A 27,504-nucleotide genomic window follows, 5' to 3' on the forward strand; every position below is an offset into this window, starting at 1 on the left:
TAGCACCTCATGTCCAGAATGGAACCCAGGATGTGCTCAGTAGCAATGCTAACCATTGCGCCACCCCATAACCCTAATCACTATATAACAAATAAACATTTGCTGCATTTACTGAAGATGTTACTGACATCCCTGCTTGCTCCTTGAAATATGCAGCAGTGATCTTTTATTGATAAGCCTGAGACAGAAGTTGGGCAATTCAGGAGTTGTGTTTTAGTATCAGGACAGCATACGTCTGACCCAGCTGGCAAAAATAGTACGGAGATCCTAACATTTCAGTACCCTTTAGCTGCATTGTTTCCTATAGATCATCTGCATACCTCCTGTACAGTAGGGTGGAAACATTACAAATCATTACATACAGAACGAAGAAAACCTAAGAAATTAGATGTTTTCTTGCAAGATAAAGAATCCAACAATGGAAGACTTCTCCAAAATAATCCTTTTTAAAAAAAAAAGTGGCTCAGGGTTTCGTGAAATATCCCTTTTGCAGCTCTTCACTTTGGGCCCACCAGTCCCAAGGAAACCTGTGGTCAGTTCTGTCTGTGCTACTACATTCCTGTGAAAGACCACCACCCTCCAGATCGTGGCCTCCCTCACTCTGAAATGCAGACAGAGCAAATGCTACAGACATTGTACCTGGAGGTAAAAAAAAAATACTAACGTAGTTTGATCACCTACGGCAATCTTCAATTCACAACAAGAAGAGACAGCAAAGAGCAAGCAGAAGACAAGAGGGAGACACTGGTAGAATAACTCGCAAGTGTATTGTCCAATCGACATGGTTTTACACAGAGGACCACAAGATATAAATGGATGACAGTAATGAGATATAATACAGATGGTTTCATTCCAAAAGAGATGCATTTACAGGAAGAGACACTTCTGTCAGCTGTTCTCTATTGCTTCAAGAACTGTTACTAGTAGTGCTGTTATTTTAACGGAGCCACTCTATTCTTTTGTTTTTTGCATAAATCTACTAATCCAAGGCTCCCCAAGCGTTTAATTTTTATGAAAGGTATGGTCTCACTGAAGCGCGTAAGATAGTAAAGACAATACTAATAGTGCAGATGCTACAGGAAGTGAAAGCTACAACATGACCAAAAACAAGCTCTGCAATTCCCCAGAAAAGCCAGATACAGCCAGAAAATGTGGATATAACCAGCTAGCGGCCTGTTTTACACATTCAGTTTCATCTTCCTACAGTAACAGCATGATAGTGAGATTAAGAGCTAAAAGATGAATACATTATTTATTAAAGATAGGCGTTCCCTTTTGAAGTGCTCATACACAAGCCAAAACCTTTAGGACACAACTGAGACACCCCACACTGGACATTTCAGACTTCCTTAAATGTTTAAACATTCTCACCATCAAAAAGAGAACTATTTTAGAGGCAGTGATGGGACTTCAAAAGAGTAAATTGGTTGGCCATTACTTTCCGAGTCAAGGAATAGGAAAACCCCAAAATCTCCTACTGATTTTGTGAAGTGGTAAAAACAGGGCCAAGGAAAGCTAGCTCAGGCAATTTTGGGGGGCACCCTCCCACCCAAGCAAATACATTTTTTTACAGTGCTCTTTCAGACTGCAAATGTTCCCTGATATTATACACATCGCTGGTCAGAGCATGTGCCATGACTTCAAGCCACTGTGATGAGAATTGCACTAAAGTGGCTCAACAATTCCAGAGCTCACAAGAATTGAGTCAACCAGGGTGCCCCTGCTTGTGACTTGCTTGGCACCCGAAAACAAGCAGTGTTATTGATGAGAGCTGCAGCCACACTGCTGCCGTTGTGAGAATAAGAGGGTGAACGTGCAGCATTCATCACTCCTGGGCAAGAGGATTCAACACCCACAGCTCAAAACCTGGAGGTTACAATCTTGGAGTTTCCCTTTGAATTCCAAAGGTGCAGAAAGCGGGTTGCCAACTAACATTCCCAACATCCACATGCTGTCCTAGAAGCTGCCCAATTGAGATGTTTTCAATTCACCTTCTGCCTCCAAGAACCCAGGAAAAAACAAAAGCTATTTTAAAAAAAACAAAATTCCTCTGGATTAAGGAAACCCCACAATTTGGTGCAAATCCTTTATTCCATTTGAATTTATACATGTTTGTTCTTACAGTTGTAAAAATATTTAGCACTAAAAGCTAATGAAAGGAAAAAAAAGGACATCTATGGAGACAGGATAACTTCCACTTGTTCATCTCCACTCTCACACTTTACACCAGAAGGGGGCGGCAGCTTTTCGCAAATTAAGACAGAAAGAGGTTGAACCACAAATTCTGTGCAAGGAGTTTTAACACTGCAAAGCAACCAGCCCCGCGGGCTAGGTTTAGGTATGGCGTGTGGATGCATAGACAAAAACACTGTTCCCCCCCCCCACCTTTTTGGCTGCCTTTAAATCCATCAATTCTGCACGTGCAGACCAGAGGGGAGAAACAAAACCACAGCAGTTTTCCCAATAGGCAACAGTGCCTTAAGACTTCTTACTACAGAAATCAAATTACCCCCAACACTACATTGCATAACCAAATCGTTGTCTTGTGTACGCAGAGGAAGGAACACACTTGAACTTGGGATCTTTACCATGGGAAAGAGATTTTGCAGAAGATCAAACTGGGTTACTGTAAAGTATTTTCCTGACATTGGAGACATAGCAGTTATGCACCATTATTTCAGTCACTGCGAAACTTGTTTGCGGAAGCTCTGGTGCAGTGGGGATGTAGTTTAAAGGTGTATCAAAACCGTTCGAGATTGGATCTGCTCAACTCGGGCAAATGAAGAAGGATGTAAGCAAGCTAAAACTATCTGACTGCTGCAGACAGCTCTGACTGCTAAGCATGTCAGTTGGCATGGCATGGGGCACTAGTTACTACCTCCATCAGAGACTTCATAGAGGGGGGAGGGGGCGTGGGGGTGGGAGAGAGAGAGAAAAGCCTCTGTTGTCTCAAAGTGTACGGAATAATTAGAATAACTCGTTCAAATGCAAGATAAGCTTCAATTCTACTGATAAGTCAGTGCTTATTCAATTAGATCTCGATTTTCCAATAGCCTGAGCAACGAAAGTACCCCTGCCCATTTTAAACCTTGGGTTCTTTAAAAAAAAAAAAATCAATCCTCCACCCCCACCCCCCCAAGGAAAACAAACATCGGACCACACTTTCCGTGAGACCACACCTTGCTTTGCCTCTTTCTTTTTTTTTCAAAGTTTTAGTTTGTCTTTTTTTTTTTGCACACGTTGGTAACATTAGCGAACTCATGCACATCTGCTCTAAGCGTTCTGCATCTCTTTGCCGATCTTGTAGCTCAAGATCTTGTTCCAGTCGATCTTGGTGCGGGTGACAGGCAGCTGCCGGCGTAAGGCTTTGAATGTGGTGTCGGACATGGTCTGGTAGTTCTCGCTGATGGCCGTCTGCCCGGGACACGCAGGAAAGAAGAAAAAATGGAAAAGGAGGGAGGCAGGGTTATATAAGGTGGCAGGATTCTCATTTTACTCTACACACTCATTCTGCAGCAGTTTGGTCAATCTTTTGGAATGGCCTGGTCTCAAAATCATTTCTTACCAGCAAAAAAATAGGTCATTTTGTCACAAACAAGGAACAATGTCAATACCAACCAACCACGAGGCAGGGTTAGACTTTCCCCCTCTTCCTCTCCACCTATCAAACTGGTACCCGAGATAAATCGCACTGCAGGTTTCTCATTGCCAGCTATTGGCAATCCTGACACATTCAGAACGTGCGCCTTAGCATGCCCTGGAAATACCCATTTTTTCCTACATATCTCCCTGTAATTAACAACTACAACTTTCATAATGGGCATCTGTACCCCCTGCTGTATGAGACAGTAGTGCTTGTCTGCTCCTCTGTGTGCCACTTACACATGCAAAAGGACTAAAAAGCAGGAGCGCAGCCCATATCCTACAGCCCTGACGTCGCTGGTTTAAATACAGACATCTGCCCTCCGCCTGTGAGCTTTATACCACAAATCAGACTCTATGGATTTTTCTTTTAGTTATCATGCTACTATCCCTACGCTACTACCACAGGGATACACATGGAGAGGCGTTACAAATTCAACAAATACAAGTGGTTCCCATATTTAATTGGAGCCAAAGCCAGTTTTGTTAAGTTTTCAGTATGCTCTTTAACACTGGCCCCTGCTGGCTGATAGGTGGCCCCACTCTTCCAAACAAATAAAAACACAATTCTTAAATGTAAGTTACCCCTCAGATTTGGGGTTCTCTTCGGAGTCCAATCCTCAGTTGGAATGAAAACTACAAGAGACCTTGATTACCAAGTTTCCTCTTTCCTAGATGTGCCGTGTCAACGACCACATTTTAAGCGGTAAGGGTTACTAATTACTAAGAATAATTATCATATTTATCACATTTTGTTTTTTTGCACTTGAGAATAATAAATGGAAGAACCACATGAAAAAACTTTGCAAGTTTTCAGTGCTTTAGAAAAGTCGTGCATCTGTGTCCTGCAGCCCGCACAAACACTTAGCATTTGGTGCAAAACGCACTGGTTGAAGAGCCTGGCAGCTTTGTGCAATACATCTCTCACTGCACAACAGGAACAGGAAACCAAGTTTTGCGTTGCCCCGGGGAAAAACGTAAGTTAAATGGTGCCACAGACTGAGACTTTCCCGCCTAAACACATACATGCAGAGAGGTGGGAAAACAAACACAAACTAATCAAAGGCTGAGGAGATCACCACTAGCTCAAAATGAAGCCTTGAAACAGAAAGCAAAAATTGAAATGATGATAAAAAAGCAAAAGTAAGCTGAACCGTGCTTGGTGCGAGAGAACTTACCTGGTACTCGTTTTCTGCACTTTCAATTATTTTCACAAACTCCTTGGCAGTCTGGGTTTCATTCTGCAAGAGTGCGAAAAGAAAAGGTTTATTGCAGAGAAGGTGAAACACACCCATAGACTTCTGATGGGGCTGGAAAGCACTCTCATAGATAGCTTTTATAAATACAGACAACTCATTATCTTCCTGTGCGATTTTACTAGGCCATGCAAGAACACTACAGCTACCAACCACCCATCTAAACTGACGCCAGAGAAAAGTCCTGTAAATACGTCAAAAAAGTTCAGATTTATTGCAAACTCTTATTTGATTTTTTTAAATTGATACTTCTGCTCTTTTCACTATTCCACAAGTACTGTAGACCAAAATAGAAATAACAGCACAACACTGTTAAAACATCCCAATTAAGAACATAAGAACAGTTACAAACACTATCATAATATCGGGTCCATCTAGCCCATATGGCAGTTTAGCGACCCGATCTCATCTAGCTCCAACAATATGGCTGGGCAGCTTGTTCCACACTCCCACCACCCTTTGCATAAACCAGCACCTCCCGTTATCGGTTTTTAAAAGCAGTTCCACTTAGCCGGACATGCTTTTGTGACCTGGTTTTCCAAAACTTTCGTCATGCCTGAACTGGCTTTCGAGCTCCTCGACAGCCAGCGGCACTCCTGGAGGTGTTTTAGACTCGAGAGGCCGAGGCGGGCTGCGATGTGGGCCCGTGGCTGGGTGGCCTCCTGCCGCAGCGCTGTGCTCGAATCTTATCTGAACGAGCTTCCTTTTAAGGGCAGAAGTTCAGGACGCGAGGAAGTGAGTCAGCAAACCGCACCAGCGTGCCGGCAGCGCTTCAGAGAGCCGGAGGACCAACTTACAGTCACTGTTATGGACTCCTGCACATCCTTATGACTAACAAGCTGGACGTTGCCATCCTCATAGTAATGCACCTGTATGGGGAACACGCAAAGAGGCACAATCAATTGCAGAGGAGACATGCGATATATATATATAACTCATACACGAGATACAGGAATCGTAAAACCTTTAATGACAGGACGTTGCTTTGTTTTTTTACACTGCTGTGGCCACTAAAGCACTGACAAGTTTCAAACAGGTTAGGAAATGAAGGGAGGTATCCCAGCTCTTCAATGCCAAAAGGCGAACCCCGAGTTTGACTTCAGAGTCAAAAAATGAAAGAGGATGAGTCACTGTGAAAGAAATTTAAATTGGCACATTGTGCGATGGAAAAAAAAAAAAGGTCCTTTATTAGACCAAGTGTAGTGCGTGTCAACAACAAACTGCCCTGAACATGAAAGAAAGCAACTGAAGTAGATTTTAGGTGCAAGAGATTTAATGCCAAACGCCACCCTTTCAGTGTAAGATGATTAAAAGATGGAATAGGGGAGGCACTAACATTGCTGCCTTGCAGCACTGGGGCCCTGGGTTCAATTCTGGACCTGGGGTGCTATCTGCATGGAGCTTGTATGTTCCTCCTGTTTTAGTGTGGGTTTCCTCCAGGTGCTCCAGTCTCCTCCCACAGTCCAAAGACACATTAGTGGTAGGCTGGCTTCTGGGAAAACTGGCCCCAGCATGAGTGTGTGTACGTCTATGTCTGTGTGCCCTTCAATGCACTGGCACCCCGTCCAGAGTGAAACCTGCCTTGTGCTGGTTGCTTGCTGAGATCCTTGACTCCGTTGAAACCCTTCATCGGATAAAGTAGTTATGAATGAATGGAATATCTTAATATTTTGTAATCTGCACAACGTTTTCGTTCAATACAAATCCGTGTCTATCTTTAAAGGGCTGGGAACATGAAACTAAAGGCAGGGGAATGAATGAATCTCATGCTCTTCTCTCCACTTGTCACTTCAGGGCTCCCTGTACCAAACTGAAATAAAACCCCTTCCTTGCATGGCAAAAAGCAAATCAAACAGTTATTCAGAGATCCATCCCAGTATGCAGAACACACCTGGATCTTCAGGACTCCCACCACCTGAGAAGTGGACTGGGTGATAGTGAACTTCCATTCAGATCTGCAACGGCCATTCCTAGAAAGAACAGAAAAAAAAAAGAACGAAGACTCGTCACCATGCTCTGAGCTGAGGGAAATAGGGCTCTCTCTCCGAGGCTCAGCCATTTCAGGTGTCACAAGCTGGGTGAATCTCTTTTAAAAAAGGTTTAAAGTGATAAGCAGCAATTAATGTAATTAACTGCAAGAAAGTGCAAACCAATCATTTCAACCTCTTTTTTCATTAAAGCCTAAAGTATTTTTTTTGCCAGACATAAGGCCATTCAGCAATCATATTACATCACCCTTTTCAACACACTTTCTAGCTTCACAGCAAATCAAAAGTTGTCAACTTAGCAATTTCTCTTGTTGGAAAAAACAGCTTCCCTTATCCCATCACTTTATTTCCTTTTATATTCTTACATGACCAGATCAATTAACTAGCAACCAAACAGGCTACATAGGCTCAATAGCCCCTTGTTTGTAACCTTTCTTATGTTCCTTTAACCTAGGAACCACACATACATTGAAAGTGATGTCACTTTTGCAATCCACTCAGTGGCCTGCATTAGCATTTATTTCAATTGGTTGATTCTGTCACATTTTAAAAGCCCTGAATGTATTTTATGACATCACGGGTTCGGTTTAATGAACTCCGTTTCAAGATAATGCTAATCACAGCCTTCGAACCTGAAACGTCCATCTCATACCGCTCACCGTCTTGATGGTCAGATTTCACCTTGGCTACAGGACTGATCAGGTACTGCTAAAGTAACAGATTGCCTCATTCAACACTTCTCACCTCTCTCCCTAATCAATGCAAAGCCCAACTTTTTTTGTTTATTCTAACTTGCTTTAGAGTAGGGGTCCAGGAGAGCTCCTATTCATTAGGTTTCACAGGTTTCACCCAACTGGATATTTGTAAACATCAGAAACACATATGTTTTTGATCAATCAAGCAAATTTTTTAAATTAAGGAAGGCTGACGTGTACTCACAGTTGTGTCCCAAATAATCACTGAATACTATCATAACAGCATTTGGCATTTGTACAAACTATCTGGTGCTATTTTCTGTATAGAAAGCACCAGATACACCCCTTCTGTTCAAGACAGGAAATTAACAGGTTCTTACCAGAAGTTTTTGGGTTGAAACTGGTGGCCTTCAATGCAGGCAATGATGGTCTGTTGGCCATCAATTGTTTTGCCATAAACCTGGAGGAAGAGAAAAGGCATAAATAAGCTCATGAAATAAACAGAAACTGCGTGCAAAACAGTATTGCTTATGTGGAATGGTATGATCATGCATAAATGTGAATTCCCTGAAGGAGATAAATAAGCACTTAACTGCATCTTGTCTGCCACCAACATATCTGTAGATTTTTTTCTTCTTAAATCTGTCACATTCAAAACTTCCTGTTAGGACATCCTGTTAATTCAGAAACACCCTCTAACAAATCAGAAGTCCTACATCGGAGCAGGATGGGCTGAATGCTTATGGGTATCTCTCCACAGATCCCACTCAAGGATCATATTTTTCTAACTTGGTCCCACAGTGTGTCCTCATACCTGGCCTATTACAGCTCCAGTTTTCTGCCTCTGTTTTTATAACCTGTGCTATGCCACTACACAAAGGAGCAGGTCACCAGCATCATTTATGAAAATTTTATGTTGTCTGTTCACCGTTCAAGTTCAAGGTCTCTTTTTCTGCAGCTGCCCATAAGTAACTTTGTGTATTTGATGTATGAGCTTGTTAGAATGTTGAACATTGCCTTATAACGTTTTTTCTTCAGGATTTTATAACATTATAAGCAATGAAATTCTTAAATAAAGGGATCAGCTCAATAAACTGATAAAGCCACATGAATCTGAATGACTAAACTGAAATTCTCTTAAGCCTGTCCTCACCAGCTGCTTATCTTATCAAATAACAGAAATCTAGCAAAAGCAAACCTGCTCTCTTCTAAGTCTATGGAAATGAGCATTCTACCCTGACAGGTAAACAAGCCAGATTACCTGTTAGGTAAATGATTAGGAAACCACAGTGCCAATTTGATTAGAATTAAGTGTGACTTTCAAAGGGCACTGTTTTGACATGTATGCTGCAGCTATATCAGGCTTCATTTTTATTAGCTGGTGAGAGCAATTCTTTCAAGGATATTGAAACTATTTATACACCCTACAACTTACAACTGGCAGCCCACTGAAGCTCAGCAGGTGTGAGCCTGGCCAGGATGGGAGACCTCCTGGGAAAAACTAAAGTTGCTGCTGGAAAAGGTATTATAGGGGCTAGTAGGGGACACTCACCCAGCAGTCTGTGTGGCTCCTAATGCCCCAGAATAGTGACGGGGACACCATACTGTAAAAAGGTGCCGTCTTTCCGATGAGACATAAAACCAAGGTCCTGACTCACTGTGGCTATTAAAAATCACTGGATGTTTCTCGAAAAGAGTAGGGGTGTTACCCCGGACTCCTGGCCAAATTTCCCTTGAGCCTTTATCAATCATGGCCTCCTAATAATCCACATTTCTGAATTGGCTTAATCACTCTGTTCTTCTCCCCACTGATAGCTGGTGTGTGGTGAGTGTACTGGCGCACTATCGCTGCACATTGGTGGTGGTGGAGGGGAGTCCCCATTGCTTTGAGCGGAGTGTCCAGAATAGCACAATATAAGTGTAAGTGTATAATTGCATTATTTCACATAATGCCAGGAAAAGTAAATGAAGTGATCTTATCTGATTACTGGCTGTAGTGCTCCACCTTGTCTGTAATACAGATTTTATTCCTGCTCTTAACCCAATGTTACAAATAAAAAGAAAACAGTGGAAAAAACAGACCATTAAGTATAGCCTGAAGCGAGTCATATTTGTAATGCAACTGGAACTCGAACAATCTCAACACCATCTGAGAACACCCACCCGTCTTCAGTCCCCTGAGCTCCCATATGATGTCGGATTAGACAAACCGCGAGAGCATGGTTAGTGAGCAAGAAGGCAAGAATCCCCTTCCTTCACATATTAGCTACTATTATTTTCATAAATATAAAATCCCAATGAAGCTTCTCGCTCCATTCCAAGAAGAGCTTGCTATCTCCCATTTGCGATCATCTATTTCTCCTGTGGTTCCTTCTCTTTGTCTCAGTTTGGAATAGCGGACAGTGGCAAGCACGCGCGAGATGACGGCTTCCTCCTACATGGGCATTGTCAGGCCCTGCATTGCACCTCCTCATTCTGCAACTCCCGCGCTATAGCAAGAACAGCATTCTGCACCAACGTGGGACCAGCACAGCTCTAACTCTCACAGCTCTAACAGGAGATCAGAGGGTCCAGGCAAGCTGCAGGGGTTACACAAAAGTCAAACTATCCCAGTTCTGGAGGTGCTGCTTGAGAAACCCTGGACAGTCTGCACCCACACCAGCCTGTTAACTACCTCACACTGGATACTGCATCTGAGATATCTTAGCAGCACCCATTGTGAATAAAAGAATGAGAGATGGATTTTTTAGTTCTTGGCATTCTATTGCTCTCTATTTACTCTTTTGCCAGAAGAGGCAATGTCTAGACCACAGGAATCTCAGAGCTCAATATTCCCAGGCTCTAGGGGGCATCACAGACCGGTGTCTACTAAACGGGCGTAACTACTGCCTTCACAGAGCAGAAGAAACTGGGCCGCTCATTCCAATTAAAGTCAGCAGTCTTTCCAGAGGAAAAAAAGGGAAGTCAAGGGAGCAAATGCTGTGCTGATGCATCTTTTCTAAAAAAGAAGGAAGGGTGCAAAACTTGAAACTCATTTCTCGGAAACAGGAGGCCTAAAGATAATTAAAATAGCTGTATAAACTGAAACTATCCCCAAGGTAGACCTGTGATTTTATGTCCTTTACATGCAAATGAACTGATTGTCAAAAAATCTCTTTGTACTAGAGTGTTCTGCGATTTTTATTGTTTAACTGGGTAACTGCTTTCCTTCTTTTCAGGCCCTTAACAGTTTGAAACTTCTATATCTGGAATGAATTGCATGTTTCAGGCTCAAGGAAAAACAAAAAGGCAACAGAGGTCACACAAACTTCAATCCATCGCAATTCTGGAGGAGCTGCTTGAGGAACCTTGATCAGTCTACACCTGTTAACCATCTCACAATGGGTGCTACTTCTTAAAAACCTATTACAATAGGTGCTTCCTCCAGGATAGGTCTTCACAATCCCTTGTTTTCAAGAGAAAGAGTGAAACCAAGATGTGAAATATCCAACTCCCATTCTTTAATTCCCCAAAAACCTCTTCCGGGAGTGGGAGCGGGTACGCACCGTGCAGAAGCCGCTGGGATAGTGCTCCTTGACGTAGGCCCTCAAGGCGGTGTCGCAGGCGTCCCGCCACGACCTCAGCGAAGCCTCCCCCTCGTAGGGCTGCGGGTCGCTGGCTTCTTTCCTCAAGTGGTCGAACTTGAAGGACAGCTTGTTCCGGGGGTCGAAGAAGCGGCCGTGGCCCAGGTCTCCGTGCTCTGTGATCAGGACCTAGAGGAGATGATGGCGCGCTTGAAGGAAGTCTCCCTTTGGTCGTCTCCTGCCCTGCCAGGCGCTTTGACCTACATCGATCTTACACGATCTCTGACTATTCCTCCAGATATACAGATACTTGCCGTTACAAAAGTACACTCAGAGTCATAATCATAAAACACAGCGTAATTCAGAACAATCAATTACATCTTTATGCATACTAAAAATATTTGCATTATTCTGTACTACATTGTTTGTACAACACTAATCACAAAATGTAGTTTTCTTAAGTTTTTAGCCCAGCCATACCATTGCTATTATATTAGAAGCACCAATCTGATCTGCCCTCCCAGAGTTCTAATATGTGTGTGTGTGAGCAGCTTATATCGGTCATTTCATCATTCAACCATCTCACTTGCAATTTACAGCCTCATGGAGTCAGGTCTCACCCATTCATGACCTTTGAAAACTTATGATCGAGCAAAGTGACACAATGGCATCGACCTCGGGCATTTTAAAAAAAGCTCTAGAACGCCGAGAAGAAATCAAAAGAAATAAATCCAGAGGTTACAAAGCAGTGTCACAGCCAGGGTGCTGTGACAAACCTCTGTTACCTCGACCAAAATATCATCCACCCTCACCTGATCGTCATACCCTTCAATTTTGGCAAGGGTGAACTGATCCATGTTGTACTGGGCAAACGCGCTGTGGCAGAACAAAAAAAATAAAAAAAGTTAGACATGATAGGAATTAATGGAACCAAATGAGTCTCGAGCTGAAAAAAAGATTCATTTCCAATTCCATTAAATACGATGATGTGGAAAATTCAACCTCATGGCTGCAGCAGATTTTTACAGCCTATTGTCAGTTTTGCTCCTGGATATGGGTATTGTATGACAAATCGATATCCTGCTGTGTAAAAGTCCTGGACTTGAAATGTGACCAGAATCATCAACAACCTGATCCCAACAATTCAGGTAACTATACATGAACAGCCTTAGTGTTGTTGTCGTAGCAGCATCACATTTACCAACCAAATAACACTGACTTATTGTCAAGGTTTCCATATCCTTAACGTAATTTGGTCCGCTCTATACATCCATAAGTCAAAATGTTTTTTTCTGTCCTAAAAAACATCGATCAGAGCTAACGTAGCTTAAAATAAATAGCCAGGATTTCAACAGGAGGGTTCCACAGAATTGTTTCTGCATAGAAAAGGAAAAACACTGAGCACTGAGTTAAAAGTGTAGACGTTTTCAGAGCAGTACATTTATAACCCCAGTTTAGGCACAGATATAGAAAAGAACCCTTCATATAGCTTGGATATTACTACTTTCTATTGTGCACAAAACCAACAGTGAATTCCCTGCTGAACGTTCTCAGACAGAAAGTACCTTCCAATCTTACTGGTAAGAGAAATGGGCTCCAGTTTTCAGGTCCTCTAGAATTCTCTTTGAGAGCTGACCCACACTGAGAAAGGCCAAGAAGAGTCTGATTCTCAGTAGAGCCCATTCTCAGTGTCACAGTGAAACCCAGAGTTCAATATTTCCAGGCTCTAGAGGACATCACAGACCAGTGTCTACTTAACCAGTGACAGGCGTTACTGCTGCCTTCACAGAGCTGAAGAAACTGGGACACTCATTCCAATGAAAGTCAGAAGTCTTTCCAGAGGAAACAAAGGGTGAAGCAAAGGGAGAAGATGCTGTGCTAATGCATCTTTTCTAAAAAAGAAGGAAGGGTGCAAAACCTGAAGCTCATTTCTTGGAAATAGGAGGCCTAAAGATATTTAAAACGGCTGTATAAACTGAAACTATCCCCAAGGTAGACCTGTGATTTTATGTCCTTTACATGCAAAGAAACGGATTTGGTCCAAAAATGGCTTTGCACTACAGTGTTCTGTGATTTGGTGCGATTAACTGGGTAACTGCTTAACTTCTTTACAGTCTGAAACTACTATATCTGGAATGAACTGCATGTTTTAAGCTCGAGGCAAAAAAAATGCCCTGCGGCGCCGGAGACGTTTCCCCCCTCAAAACCCACTGAAACCCCCCTGAAATCTGGAAGAGAGGACAAGTACTCACTGTGCCGCCCCCTCCCTGAGAAGATTGTCATTGTTGAGCAGTAGCCGCACATCTGCAAAAGGAAGGAGACAGAGTTGGGTCTTCTGGTTCCGGCTCAGCACAGTGGGTTTACAAACTTTGATATACACCAGACAAGCCAATGACATACAGTACTTAATCTGCAGGTTCACCTCAATAACTTATCAAGCAACTGACATCCAGCCCAGATGAACGGATGTTCTAGCAAAAAGAAGACAATGCCCATTGGGTGAACAGTCACCTTAAGGTCACAAGTGCATTGAACAGGCCAGCCCTGCTATTCACATCTCCTAGGTCTAGCTAGGAACCAATATTCAGGCCAAGCCTAGTTTTTAAAATGTGTTGACTGACATAAGTCAGGTTCATTCTATTACAATGCTTGGATGCTATATGAATGTCATTTTTCTGTTGGCACATTTTAATTTTCATTACAAACACTATGAAAAGTGTCTGTAGCTTAAACTGTAACTTGAGTAAAAACACAAATATATCCAAGCCAACTGTCATCTGTTTGACAGGGCAAACAAATCAGAGCCTGATTCGCATTGTAAAGAGGTTCTGTATGAACTGGCTTTAACTGATAATTCAACGATTTGATTTCATGTACAATTATGAACAGAATGTAAGATATCTTTCAGCCCTAGTGATGAATGTGAGACCTTAGACAATATATACTGCTTTTACCATTATTATTTAAAAGATCACAACAGAACAGCTTGTCACAGAAGTGCTAACAGACCAGACCAAACGTTATGCAATACCCACATTATTAAACTGTGAAAAAAATTGAAAACTAAAACATTTCGTTTTGAAAGACTGATGAGCAGACCTTTCTTACGAAAGAGGCGTTTTTTAGGAGTTGGTATTACTGGACGAAAAGACTCTTCAGATCTGGATCAATATTTCCTTACTTTCTCGTAAATGACTTTCATTTTTTTAAAAGAAAAGGCTGATACAATCACTGGAAGCTGCCGTAATCACTCCTGCTACTGATTAACCTTTAAAGGCAGCCGGACATTTGTCCACCAAACTGACATTAGCTCACAGAAGCAAAACACAAAACAGCTCCTCTCACCATTGAAGACTTCGTTAAATTCTCCTGGAGGAGCGTGGGTGACAAAATTGGCTGCTATGCGGACCTGTGGAACAGATAGCAAGATAAAAAAAACTTGAATCTCATGTGAAAAAGAGAAGTTGCAGATAGCATCTAAAGCCCGATCTAAACCTACAGCACATGTATTACTTTGCCTTTTTTTAACCTCTTGTCTTTGCTATTGCCATGACAGCATAGGGTTCTTTTTTTAAAAACTGTGACCTTCTTTTCAGCTTTTCCAAATGCTTTTTTTAACAGTTTTGTGTAAATGCCAGAACGGGTATCAGCGTGTTTCTACAGTCTTATAGGTCACTTGCGATGGCGGTCTACATTTCACGCCCATGATTGTTTCTAAACTTTTGACGTTACACCAGCAAGTCCCTCGTCCTCTGGGTTGGTCAGCTTACGCCCGGCTGGCCTGACGTCACACCCAGCCGCGAGAGAGAGAGAGCGAGACCTGCCTCTCAACTTTCACACAGGGGAAGTAACTGTGGCTGGCACTTCACCAGCAGCTGGGAGCGACAGCAAACCGCAGAAAAGACAATACTCGGTGCAAGAAATGCGCAAATGAGTTTGAATTTCATTCGCCGGGACTGGAAAAGTCAAATTGACTCAATTGGTTTCTGTTTCTCAATTTCTCTTTTTTTAAAACAGAGTCTCGCCACCCCTGAAGACAGGAGTTAGAGAACAGGTAGAGGCCTGACTGCTAACCCTTGCAAAAGCCCAGTGTAGTAACCACACACTCGATTATGAAATACTACAGCACAGTAGGAGTCTTTCAGGTTACCAGAGTTCAATACTGGGCACCAGAGTCAATAGAAGGGAGAAAAAATACCTTCTCTGCAGGTTCTCAAACTCTGCCATTCCTTAGATGGCAGGAACTCTATCCTGGGCTTTTCTTAGTAAGCCATACTGCACATGTAAGCATGTAGGCTATCTGTTGCTGGCAGTGAGATACACCGGGGTAGTGGGGGGGGGGGGAGTTTGACAGGTTAGTTTCAGGCTTGCGCAGGTCTGGGCTCTTACGTTAGAGAAGGGGAGCGTTTGACAGCAGAGCAAGAAGAGGAGCGCCCCACAACCCGTTAACTCCCCCGCCACCTTGAGACGACTACTGCGCATGCTTGTACTTCAAGCACGTTGGAGCTTTTTAAGAAGCAGACCCCCGATGTCCCTGGTAGATATTTGCAATGCTGTGCTCAAGCTCAAGTCCACTTCGAGGAATACAACGCAGAAACCTCAGAACACATTTACGGGACACAGTACAAAGTGCCTAACACAGGGGATTGGGTAACCTTTGAACATGATGAAGACGAACGTTTTATATTTTGGGGCCTTTTCAGGTTTTTGGAATAAACTAAATTATTAAGTGAGAGGCCCTCAAAAGGTGAAATATTCTGAGACACAGTAAACTACATTAATCCAGTCACTGCTGCGGTTTCTATAAACCCGCAGTGTGAGATGGTGCACTGTAATTTTCAGTGTAGACACCCTAAAACTAAAAAAAAAAAGAGTAGTTCATAAATTACAGCATTATCCGATTTATGGTGTATTGAAGATCCTTATAATATGATTTTAGCATCCAAGCCATGAACACTTCAGCAGATTTGTCATACACAATCAATCACACTGTCAGCTCTTTCAAAAGCGATCTCCGAGTAAGGAACCACAATCAAATTCTTGCAAAACTGTTTCAGGAGCCGGCAAAGAGAGAGAGAGATTCGGCAGTGCAGTCTTAATGAGACATTCTTTGCTTCCTGCTTCGCTAGGCAGCCTTGCAGATTTTTACCATTTCAGGTAAAGGCTCTGAATTCTGCAAAAGCCTCAACTTCCTCTTTCAGAATTGCTGCAGGCTTGTCTGCAGAGACACCAGACTCCTATTGCACAGCAGTTTGCTGCCTTTCAGGTTTCACAAGCAGTCGATTCTGGCAGAAACAGGCCTAGCAGGAAGGAAAGCCATAGAATGAATTACCTTGCAGTACTTCTGTAAATCTACCTCTAGGACTGGAGCCATCTTGAATTATAGAGCACCTGGGCTTGGCTTAAATGACAGCTCACAGCTCAAGATATGTGGAATGAAGCAGGTTACTATGCAAAGAAAGACCTTTAAGTTCTCTTGCAATACTTCATAAATAACACAGATTAGACCTGGTTAACTCTTCATTCATTCTAAAACCCGTAATTTCTGGAATACTGTTACAGTATTTTAAGGATGGCAGTCACTCTCTCTGTACACAGAGCAGGCTACAGGAGGCTTCCCCAGAGACCTTCAAAACCCAAGGACTAAGAGGAAGAAACACATGTGAGGTGCTTAACATGACACTGTTTGTGCCTGTTGTGAGCTCTTTAGTCCATCCATCCATTCTCAAACTGCTTCATCCAATTCAGGGTCCCAGAGGAGCTGGGACCTATTTCACAAAGCAACAGGTACAAGACAGGGCACACGCTGGATGGGACACCAGTCCATCGCAAAGCACACACAGACACCGACCCACACACTGATTAACCCACCAGGGTGTTACTGGGAAAAAAAACGGAGCGCCTGGGGGAAATCCATGTGAACACGGAGATACCATACATGCTCCACACAGATGGCACCCCAGTTCTGTAAGGCAGTAAGGCGAACCACTGTGTCACATTGGAAAGCAATATGGAAAACCAGCAAGTGACACCTCAGCTGCAGAAGACAGACCTGACTTTATGCTTTCACTGCACAGCTAGTAATCCTGGCTAAACTGGATCCAAAGATGGAAAAGAAGCAGGCTAAAATCTACACTACAGGGAAAAATAAAAAAAGAATCAAAGGTAATTTTTGTAAACCCCAGAGCTAGATAAATATAATATGACTACATCTATCACTCATATTAATGTCAAAGCCTGACATCCATTCATTCATCAGTCTTGCACAGCACAGATGGGTTTCTATGATGCTTCTATGAACGAGGAAGAGCAGATGTCCTCCATCCTCAGCTGATCAATAATGCTGATCAATAACTCAATAAAGACCCATGTGACTCGGAACTCCTTGTTATGGTAAACTTTGAGTAAAGCTTAACTGCCCAGTTCTTCTTCCAGGTAATATCCCTCAGCTCTCCTGGTTAAATTCTAAGTTCAATCCTTACAATTGCTTTGGGCTGAAGTGAGTAGGTTGCCTTCAAATGTTAACCTGAAGGTACTAGTTGTTTCTATCCTAGTCTGACTGGACAGCCGGCTGAAAAATGAGTAACTGAAAAAGTGTGAATTGGACTCACAGCAAGCAAATCCAGACAATGTCCTTCTTTTTCTCATTTTACAGGCACATTTGTCTCAAGAGAGTGGTACTTTAATCTCAAGATTAGTCAGAGAACAGCAACAGACAGGAGGAGGGCAGTTAGCCCAACCTGTTCATCTGGCTCAGTTTTAGTCACAAACAACAATTTTGCTCACAATGGGAATCACCACCCACACACATTTGCAAGGGGTGGGGGGAAGAACCTGGGGCAACTATCAAATCCCCCACACAAACAGGGAGAACATGCAAACTCCACACAGATAGGCACTCCCATCTGGAACAGAACACAGGACCCTGGGGTATGCGAAGCATATGTGTACTTCCACACCACCTTACAGCCCTACCTGCTGCTCTTCAGATTCTTAAACATTCATGTTCACGGACAGGGGCCATTTTTCTTTCTAGCAAACAGCGCACAAAAAAGTCTACACAGCACTGTTAAAGTCATCTTTTTACCCTGAGGCACTTTTATTGCTACTCAGAATCCTACAGTGTATTGTGTATGAACAGTAGGCTGTCCAACGAGATATAGCTTAGTTCTTCCTTCTAAAGAGAGAATAATAAAAGCTAATAAAAGGCAAACTGCTTTTGAAAGATTACAGGAAATCCTGGAGTCCTGGGTAACATGAGCTTGTCAGCACCATGTAGCAAATATCAGTGGAACAAATAGATTTAGTCATCACAAACCTACAGGCCAACACCTTAATGAACAAGCAACGAAAAAAGATTACACCTCCCCCCACGACGCTAAGGCTGTAATTTTGTCATCCAAAGCTAACATTAAGACTTCTCCAGCATATGTTTGAAGTCACAAGGGTGGAGCGGTGGCTCTGTGGCTAAGGATCTGCGCCTGTGGCTGGAAGGTTGACGGTTCGTATCCCGCGGCCGGCAGAGGAATCCTACTCCGTTGGGCCCCTGAGCAAGGCCCCTTAACCCCAGCTGCTCCAGGGGCGCCGTATCAATGGCCGACCCTGCGCTCCGACCCCAAGCTTCTCTCCCTGTCTGCGTGTCTCATGGAGACTGAGTTACAATTTCTGCAATGTGGGCAATACCAACCCCAAACCACAGGTCATGCAGCTTTTTATAACATTTCTTTAAAGTTTTCCACAAAATATCCAAGGACTAGAAAAGCAACACAAATTTCCTGCAGAAATTTCCAGTCAGTATCCAGAGTTCTACCACTTCAATATGAAGATTTATTGCCCGGGTTATGCCAATCAAGACTGTTCATTTTAATAGAGTAAGGTACCTCTCCTTCTCTTTTAATATCTAAAAAAAATATTTTGTAACCGACGTCCCTGCCTTGCCTGCAGATATATATAAGCAGCACACACATCTCCTCACCTGTGGCCATTTAAAGACTCATCCAGACAGTATCATGTTTGTTAGCAATCCCATTAACATCACTGAAACAGGAAGAGGACTGGCCACAGGGAAGCAGTGGTAACCCCTCAACCCTGTTTGCCTCCCCCAAAACAGTATTGTATAGGTATGCACATAACTATAACTGAATCAATCTGAACTACACTAACTGTAAGCACCCTTTAGATTAGTTATATTTTTATATTACATTAACAGAGACAGAAACCACTCTGAGGCTATTATTTTATATATAGACAATTTTATTTTTAGACCTGGCCATCTGAACCCTTCAGGTGTGATTACTCGAAGATTAAAAGTAAATGCCTGATCACATACATCAAGACCAACACATGCCCACGGTGAATGATAACGGCATTCTCCGGGTTTTCTTGAACCAGGCAACATAAACCAAATTTGATGCCAGACGGGGAGTCTGAATCAAGGCCAGTGACCTTTACACTAGCGCACATCTTTCAACAGAGGCGTACGCTACCCTTAACAGGACAAGGAGAATCCAGGCCCGAAATACAGCCCGCATGTATATGCACATTTGGATGCACTTTTCCATCAATTATTACACCTGCTGGCACTTCGTTACAGCAGCATCCCAGTGGAAAACGAGCTATTCAGCTAGGAAATGGAAACAGAAAAGCCCTCATAGCTTCCTGTTTTACTTAATTTCCAAGCACTGTGATGGAGAACAAACAATACAAAATTCTGTCGTAGCAAATTAAAGATTTTACACTTGAAGTACTGGAGCTACCATGTTTCCTAGCTAAAGCTGTCTGCTTTGCATGGGCATGACCTGCAGCCGCTGGTGTGTGGAGCGACAGCAGTCCACAACACTGAGGATATGCTGCAGGGTTCTAGCCTGTAAATCCCCTGTATCTGCTGGTTTCTCTTCCAAATGAACAGAAATAATAGACATAATTAAGACCATTCCATTAATGAATGGTCTTAATTAAACTGCTTGTTTGATCAGATCATTTTAATGGTTTCTGCTCTCAAGAAGGTGCCCTAGCTCAGTAAGGAGCACCTATCCCATGGACATCTAGGTGCTGAAAAGATATCAATTTGCATTTCCACTACAACCTAGACGTTGTCATATTGTGTTTACTGAAGTGATCCTGAGCAGGCTCAGGTCTGATTCACACACACACATCAGCATATTACAGCAATCCACTTCACAGATCTTAGTGCAGTTGAACTACTAGTTTTCTCAATAAGCCAATAACAGGCAGGAGACTATGCATCCATTACCTCGTCATTCAATTCAGGATCATGGGGGTGCCTCTCCCAACAAGTAATGGGCAAAAGGCAGGATACACCCTGGATGGGACGCCAGTCTATTGCAAGGCAGATAGACACAAAAACACCAGGGCCAATAGGTTCAAGTCAATCAACCTACTATCATGTCGTTGGACTCTTGGAGGAAGCCTGCGTGAACACATGCGTGAACTCTATACAGACAGCACCCCGGGGCCAGAATTCAAGCGAGACCCCCAGTTGAGGTAGCACTGTGTCAAGACGGGAGACTACTGGTGGAGAAATCAACCATAGCTCCCAAAAAGCAACACACTGACTTGATAACACTGTCGACACAAGAACTACAGGGCACAAGATCAAATGGAACGGACAAAACAACGCAGGGCTTCGTTAGGGCAATAATCTTGTTTTCCAGACTCGCTGTTTTGGGCATTGATGCATTTTCTGCACCTAAATTGAGGACAGTTTGAGTTACAGCGGAGGGGGGGAGTTGCTTGGTGAAACCCACTTTGTGTGGGAGCCAGCCAGCCACTTTTAGGATGTCCCCAAGCTGGCCCAGGGTGACCCGGGGAACTGGCCAGTTTTAGGACAGCTTAGGGTCATCTGGAAGTTTAAGCAGCTTTGAGCTGTCCCGTAAATGAGCAGTGTACATGTAAAAGGGCTCAGTGCACTCAACATGTTACAGTTACATGTTGAAACCTAGACGGTGCAGAGTTTTGCCATGTCTGTGGCACAGCGGAGTTGGCCGTCGCGTATGGAGTAGCGCCGTGTCCGCCCTGAGCCCATGACTGACTGCAATCACATTCTGGCACAGGCACACGAAGTAGGTATCTGGCATTTAAACAGCTGGGCTCATGCACACCAATGAATGCTTCCTGCATTATGCAAGCGCTTGATATAGTCATTCCCACCTTCCTATGGGTAGCACTCGCTGTTCGCCCGGTTATTCCGTGCTGCCCTCTCAGAAATGACATCTGCTTAAAGCAGGAGAAGATCCGAAGAAACAGCCCCTCTTCATAGAGGTCTTCTCTACCCGGCCCAGACCCATCAGGTTTTCCCATGAATGGGGCTATCTGGTCTCATGTAAGAAAGTTAATCATTTTGCAAGTCTTTCTGACCGCCAGAAACTGCAGGCTCCGAAAGAAAACGGCAAGAACACAATGCACAGTGGCAGACGTCTTTGTTAAACTAGATGGCTTATTTTCTGCCCGGTATTTACAGTTGGGAAAGGGATCAAGATGTGGGGCAGTTAACGAGTGGGGGAAAGTACAGTTCAGATTGGGAATCTTCACCCTTTCATCATTCGGTACCAGAGACATGACCGACCATCGTACTGTTTGTTTCGCCTGAGAAGCACAACACAGATGTTCATCACCAACCTAGGCCATAATCCCAGATCCCAATCCTCACCAAACCACTGGAATAAGAAGGTCTTTCACACACACCATTTCAAGCTCAACTGAAGGCAGCCCTTCCAGGCTGGGAGGGGAGTGAGCTACAAATATTCAAACCATTGTGGAAGAGACGCCATGCCCTTGCTCTCACTGGCAGAGTACCAACACCATAACCTAAGTTGGCTCCTAATATTATGGTATGAGAGCATTCGTACAAAGCAGTGATTGAGATGTTACATTGAAAACCCATTGACAGGGATGAATTGGACCTTTTTAGAGAAACCCCATGGTAAAAATCAATCACCAAGAGAACCTCTCAAAGTATGCACACCCTAGACTCAACCAAATGACCTCCAGCCCCTCTGATCACCCTGCAGCCGCAAGGCAGATACAGAGCAGGGGATGACTGGATTAAGTGCTCAGGACCCATGTAATGAAGTTATTACTATCATCAGGGCAGTTTCTAAACATTTCCGTGTTTCCCCAGTCTACTGCACTTTAACCTTTGGAGAACAGCCTGATCAGGGAGAGGACACTACAACTCCCCAAGGGTGGGACTGGGACTACCAAGACTCCCATGCAAATCCAGCTGTGGGTTAACCTGGAAAATAAGTGCTAGGGGGGGTTCCCTATGCAAATCACACACAGCCTGTCTGTGCGCTTCACCACATATTTGAATTCCTGTGACGTATGCCCTGCCGCTCCACAGCTCCCCCCGATGGCTACTGGTGGCCGTGCCAGTTCTGTTCCTATCCCGCACCCCACAGAAGTGCCCAGGGCCATTACTCTGTTACTGCCAGTTCTCTTAACCACACCGACTGAGGTGATGGGCACTAAAGTCAGAGTCTGGGCTCCGATTGGTCTGGCCAAAGAGGAAATGAACTCTTCACTCACACACACACACACACACACACACCCATGTGTTGGGATTTGGTTAGTTGTAATAAACTTAAGATCTGTTTTTAATTAAAATTCTTCTCTCAGAATGCATAATCAGAACTTCCCGACAGCTAGGATAATAAACAGGAAAAGTCTCCATGATCAGTTCTCTGAAGAGCCTCCTACTTAAAGCTCAGTCCGAACCGCAGAACAGGCCCCATTCTTCCCAGAAGCTAAAACCTTTCACCTAAGCTGAACCTGCGCAAAGGCGAACCGTAACGCAGCAAAAGAAATCCGATACTATGAAAATAATTTATTCCTCACCTGTTCCCTCAAGATTTGGCTCTACAAGGTTAATTTTCAAACAAAACATTAAAGTCTTACATTACTGACTACACATTAAAAGTCTGACAAATTCAAATATTTTTACTTTTAAGAGCATACTTAAAAGTAGATACAGGAAAGTGTTTGGCACCCATCAGGACTCTGACCAATATAACTCAAGTTGAAGAATACTCAGGGTTTTGGGAAGATCAACTAAGTGTTTCTTTAGCTTGTTTAAGTCACTCCTGTTTAAACAACAGAAAACGCAGTGCTTTTTTTGGACTGAATGGGTCTACTAAGCCTACATCCTCTCTTACTTAACAAGCCATGGGGACTCTCCCTTACAGTCACAATCAGCAGGACAGAAATAGATTGTGTTTCCCTTTTTATGGTTTACTCTCCCGTCAGTGTTAAGCTTTTTAACCATAAATTAAGATGAGTGACAACCTTCAAACTCCAGTTTAAAGCTGGAGAGGATCTCAAGCAGGGGGTGTGGGGAGGAGCAGGGATCTCCTCAGAGACTGTCCAGGTAGTCCCCAAAACACAAAGAAGCACTTTAGCTTTCGACACTTACAGTGCAGGATCGGATCCACACCGGACATCGACTGTTCTCACCTCCGCGGTATAGGTCAAAATACAGACCACCAGGTTCAGAAAACAGGTTTTATCCCCCAGCAGGATGCGTCATGAATAACTAACAGCTAAATGCAAACTTGACTGACTGACCACCATCCACTTCACCAGCTGTTGAATGCTGCACTTTTTGCATTGCATACTGTACTGTTTACTATTGTATATTGTTTATACTGTATGCTGTTTATTACTTTCTATTGTCTTCTCCCATCTGTGCACAAAGAACAAAAGTAAATAAGAATGCCAATGTATTTGTTGCAAATGGCAAATAAGCTTTTAAATTAATCAAACAGGGGCCATGCTTTATGCTTAGCCACTGAGTGCCGAACCTGCAATTCTGCTTTGCTTTTTACATGTGAAATATAATTATATGATAATTATGAGTATAATAAAGAGAATGATGAGTTTAAAGGGATCAAAGTTAGAGTTAGTCTCCCAGCTGGAAGACTGTGTATATAGCTGTCTTGATGTATGGAAGCTACCAAGGGACCCATTCCAGCACATTGAGTCAGAAGGGTGAGGCAGTTTATCAAACTGCCTTCAGTTTCCTGAGAAATCTCTTCTGAAGTCACCTGGGAAATTCCCACTCCTGACGATGCTTCTGTGAGTTAAGGCTTTGTATTCCGAGACCAGTTCACAAGCATTTGTTTTTTCTTCTTCAGTTTTTCCATGTTTTGTTTGGAATTTGTTTAAAAAAAGACAAAATGCTTCTGGCTGGAATGGCATCTTTTGGCCATCTGTTATTAAGGTTTCCAGTGTGGTTTCTTAATTTTCCTCGACTGGAATAATTCTGCATTTCAGACTAAATAAGCAGACATCCTACTGCACTGAATCTTAAGCAGAAAAAAAACTAAACAAAAAAGCACGAGGATGGTCAAAACAAGATTTTTTTTTTCCTTGGGGATTGCTGTTTAATTTGACACCAGGGAGAGAGACTGAAAACAGAGCATTTCCTTTTCCGGCCAGTCAACTTTCTTGTGACTGGCCGTGTGGGGTGGGGTTACCGTGAGAACACGGAGTTGAAGAGCTTGAAAGAAAAGAAAGGAAAGAACAACATACAGTCACCTCTTACTGCTTCCTTTCCCTGTTTAAGAGTTGACCCTTTGTCACGGTCTGTACAAAAGCACCAGAGAAACAAAAGGCAAAAACTATCTTCTGATTCTTGCCCTCTGTGCAAAATGCGAGTCCTGTAAACTCCCTTTTCAGACTCCACCTATTCGAGAAGGACTACAGACAAGAACGGCCAGACCAGTGGCTCACCCACAGGACCCGACACACACAAGATGCTTGAGGTTATGGAAATGTTTTAGCCCTCTGGGGATTTATGATTGTGGTGTGGGCTATCACACCTTGGGACTGTTTGATACTGAGACCAGGGAGCACAGAGCACGTAGATCATCTCAATTAATCTTCTTGTAGTGAAAATCACCATCTAATTCAATGCATGGCAAGCGTTTCACAAAGCAAAGGCAAGATATGTAATTGATAAAATAGCACACAGTTTCACAACATACTGACTATAAAGCAGTGTGAGACTTCTCAAGGGTTCTGCACATAGTCCAAATCGAAACATACTTGTGAAACGAAGATCCTCTCGCACCGATAACGCGCTGTGAACTGTCAACTGTCACTTTTTTATACAAGCTCTCTCACCGGCATTTTCCTCTTGATCCTGCAAATTGCTAGTTACTTGCCATGACACGAATGGCGAATCACAAGTCGCTTTGTAGGTGGTTCAAAAGGTTTCGCCTGCCAGTAAAAATTCCTCTGCCCTGCAGACAGGATGAATCCTATAGCTCAAGGCTGTTGGTTATTGTCCAGGCTGAGCCGATTGCCGACAGAGGCTGAGCAGTAGATTACAAACAGCTGGTGTCGGCAGGGACGTGACAGCAACTACTGATGCTCTCAGAGTGCCTATAGGACTGGCAACTAGCGCTCAGAGCCTTGATCATTCTCAACTGCACCTCACACTAACGCTCTTATTAAAACACTTTTCCCCCCCCCACAACTGGAACATCCCGGGATAATTTTTCTACCTTTCCCAACCCACCGAAGGGAGGTAAGCAGTTGGAAAACTGGCTACCGCTGAGAAGAAATGCCTATTCTAAATTTTAAGGAAACCACTTTTAAAGATATGTAGAGTGCAAAAATTCACTAGAAAAAAGGCTTATGAGATCCTCATCCAACTGGCAAGCTCTAATATAAAGCTTTAGAGGAGAGAAGGATGAAACTTAATTCTCAAGATATTCGCTGATAATTGATCCTGACAATTTGTTCTCGCAAGCTTCCTAATTTTATGATCTTAACTCCCAGGAGATGGGCTGTTTGGCAAGAAAAATCACACTCAAGTTTACTTCTTTTTCTCAAACGTATAAAGGAGACATAACCTTTGTTCTACTCAGGCTGTAAGAGATACCACTGAACCAGAAGCTTCACAAGCTCCTAGTCAAAGCTACTGAATGTGGAAGTGCTGAGCAGGGTTCACTGTTTAGAGAAGTCCGTACCTTCCCTCGTTGTCTATATCGCCTCAGTGTAGTATATGTGCTCGCTCCCATTGCAAGCCCTTTGTGCAAGCCATTGTTTGAATACTGTGCACAGACACGTTAAAGAAGTCAGATGCATGCAAGTTCTAACACGTTTTGGGTCTTTTAGCAGAGATCATGTTCCTTCCAAACACCGATCTGCCCATCAGCTGCAGACTCTCTCTCTGTCGTGCAAGAGGCTTCCTGAAAACACATGACCTACCGAAACCTCCAATAGTCCTGAACAAAATATGCTCCACTGGAGAAGCACTGAGTGAACACTGAACAATTCTGATGTCTATGTAAAGTCAGCAAACCGTTCAAAAATATTAATAATGAAAAGAGAACTGCATTTACACTTTTCTCTACACCAAACTGGCCAACATCCAATCAGAAATTAAATTTAGATTGGAAACTACGTACTACAATGGCAGCAAACCGGTTGAACAGAAGAGACAACTTCCTGCAAGAAGTTTAACTGGTTTCAATTCTGCAGCTCACTTTCACATGCAAAATGTGTTAAAATCTGGTTCAATGACCTACACAGAAAGCTGTGCCGTCCCAGTTACCAGAGACGCAGAGAAGGTTTTTGAAAGAGCCGAGCCTCCTGACTGTCTTCTAACACTGACGTGGCCTTAGGCTGGAACTGCTGTCTTTGCTCCTTCTCTTTGGAGTTTGCGCTGCGTCAGAACATTTTCCAGATATTTGTCTCCGCGCCGTGCGAGACTCAACGTGTTGTCGACACGATGCCTGAGCCTGCATGAGCACGCCGAGGAAAAAAAGGGTGGAGAAAGTCTCGTTCCGGGACCCCGACCCTCAGCTCAAGCCATTTCAGGTTTCTACAAGAAATTACATCATTACTCAATCCATTTGAATAGAAAAAGTGAAATTATTTGTCCCTGTGAGCTTAAGTGAAATACATGTGTAGGACTTTATATGGCTGGCCTCTAAACAATGTAGTAAACCACAAAAACCTAACGTGTAAACAGTTAAACTGTCAGAGCATTTAAGCCTTTTTTTCCACCTTTTAGGTTTGTGACCAGTTTAGTGTGGTAGAGAACCTTGAGCCTATTCCCGACAAACAGGCGCAAGGCAGGATGTACCCTGTATGGGACACCACTACATCACAGGGCAGATAGACAGACTCACTCACACCAGGGCCAGTTTTCACAGAATCAACCTCCCAGTAGGAGCACCTGGAGGTAACCCACACAAATATGGGGAAAACATACAAACTCCACCTCCCCAGGATCAGAATTGAACCCAGGACCCCAGCACTGCGATTTAGCCATGCTAACCACCCTGCAAACCCTTGAAGTGGATGAAGTGGTTAGAAAATGGATGGATGA

General features: G+C 43.3%; 1 protein-coding gene across 1 annotated transcript in view; it reads right to left on the reverse strand.

The window, feature by feature from the left end:
• Positions 1-748: 748 nt before the first annotated feature.
• The window catches only part of LOC102685795 (capping actin protein of muscle Z-line subunit alpha 1), a 33,743-nt gene continuing 6,987 nt past the window's right edge, over positions 749-27,504 (reverse strand). The window contains exons 2-10 of the mRNA XM_015342327.2: positions 14,490-14,553; positions 13,397-13,448; positions 11,957-12,020; positions 11,127-11,333; positions 7,962-8,041; positions 6,790-6,868; positions 5,696-5,767; positions 4,821-4,883; positions 749-3,414 (exon numbers count right to left, since the gene is read on the reverse strand). Coding sequence (XP_015197813.2) covers positions 3,274-3,414; positions 4,821-4,883; positions 5,696-5,767; positions 6,790-6,868; positions 7,962-8,041; positions 11,127-11,333; positions 11,957-12,020; positions 13,397-13,448; positions 14,490-14,553 — 822 coding nt within the window. The 3' untranslated portion in view covers positions 749-3,273. The remainder of the gene's footprint in view (positions 3,415-4,820; positions 4,884-5,695; positions 5,768-6,789; positions 6,869-7,961; positions 8,042-11,126; positions 11,334-11,956; positions 12,021-13,396; positions 13,449-14,489; positions 14,554-27,504) is intronic.

This window comes from Lepisosteus oculatus, chromosome 5 (assembly GCF_040954835.1).
Source record: "Lepisosteus oculatus isolate fLepOcu1 chromosome 5, fLepOcu1.hap2, whole genome shotgun sequence".
NCBI classification, from domain to species: domain Eukaryota; kingdom Metazoa; phylum Chordata; class Actinopteri; order Semionotiformes; family Lepisosteidae; genus Lepisosteus; species Lepisosteus oculatus.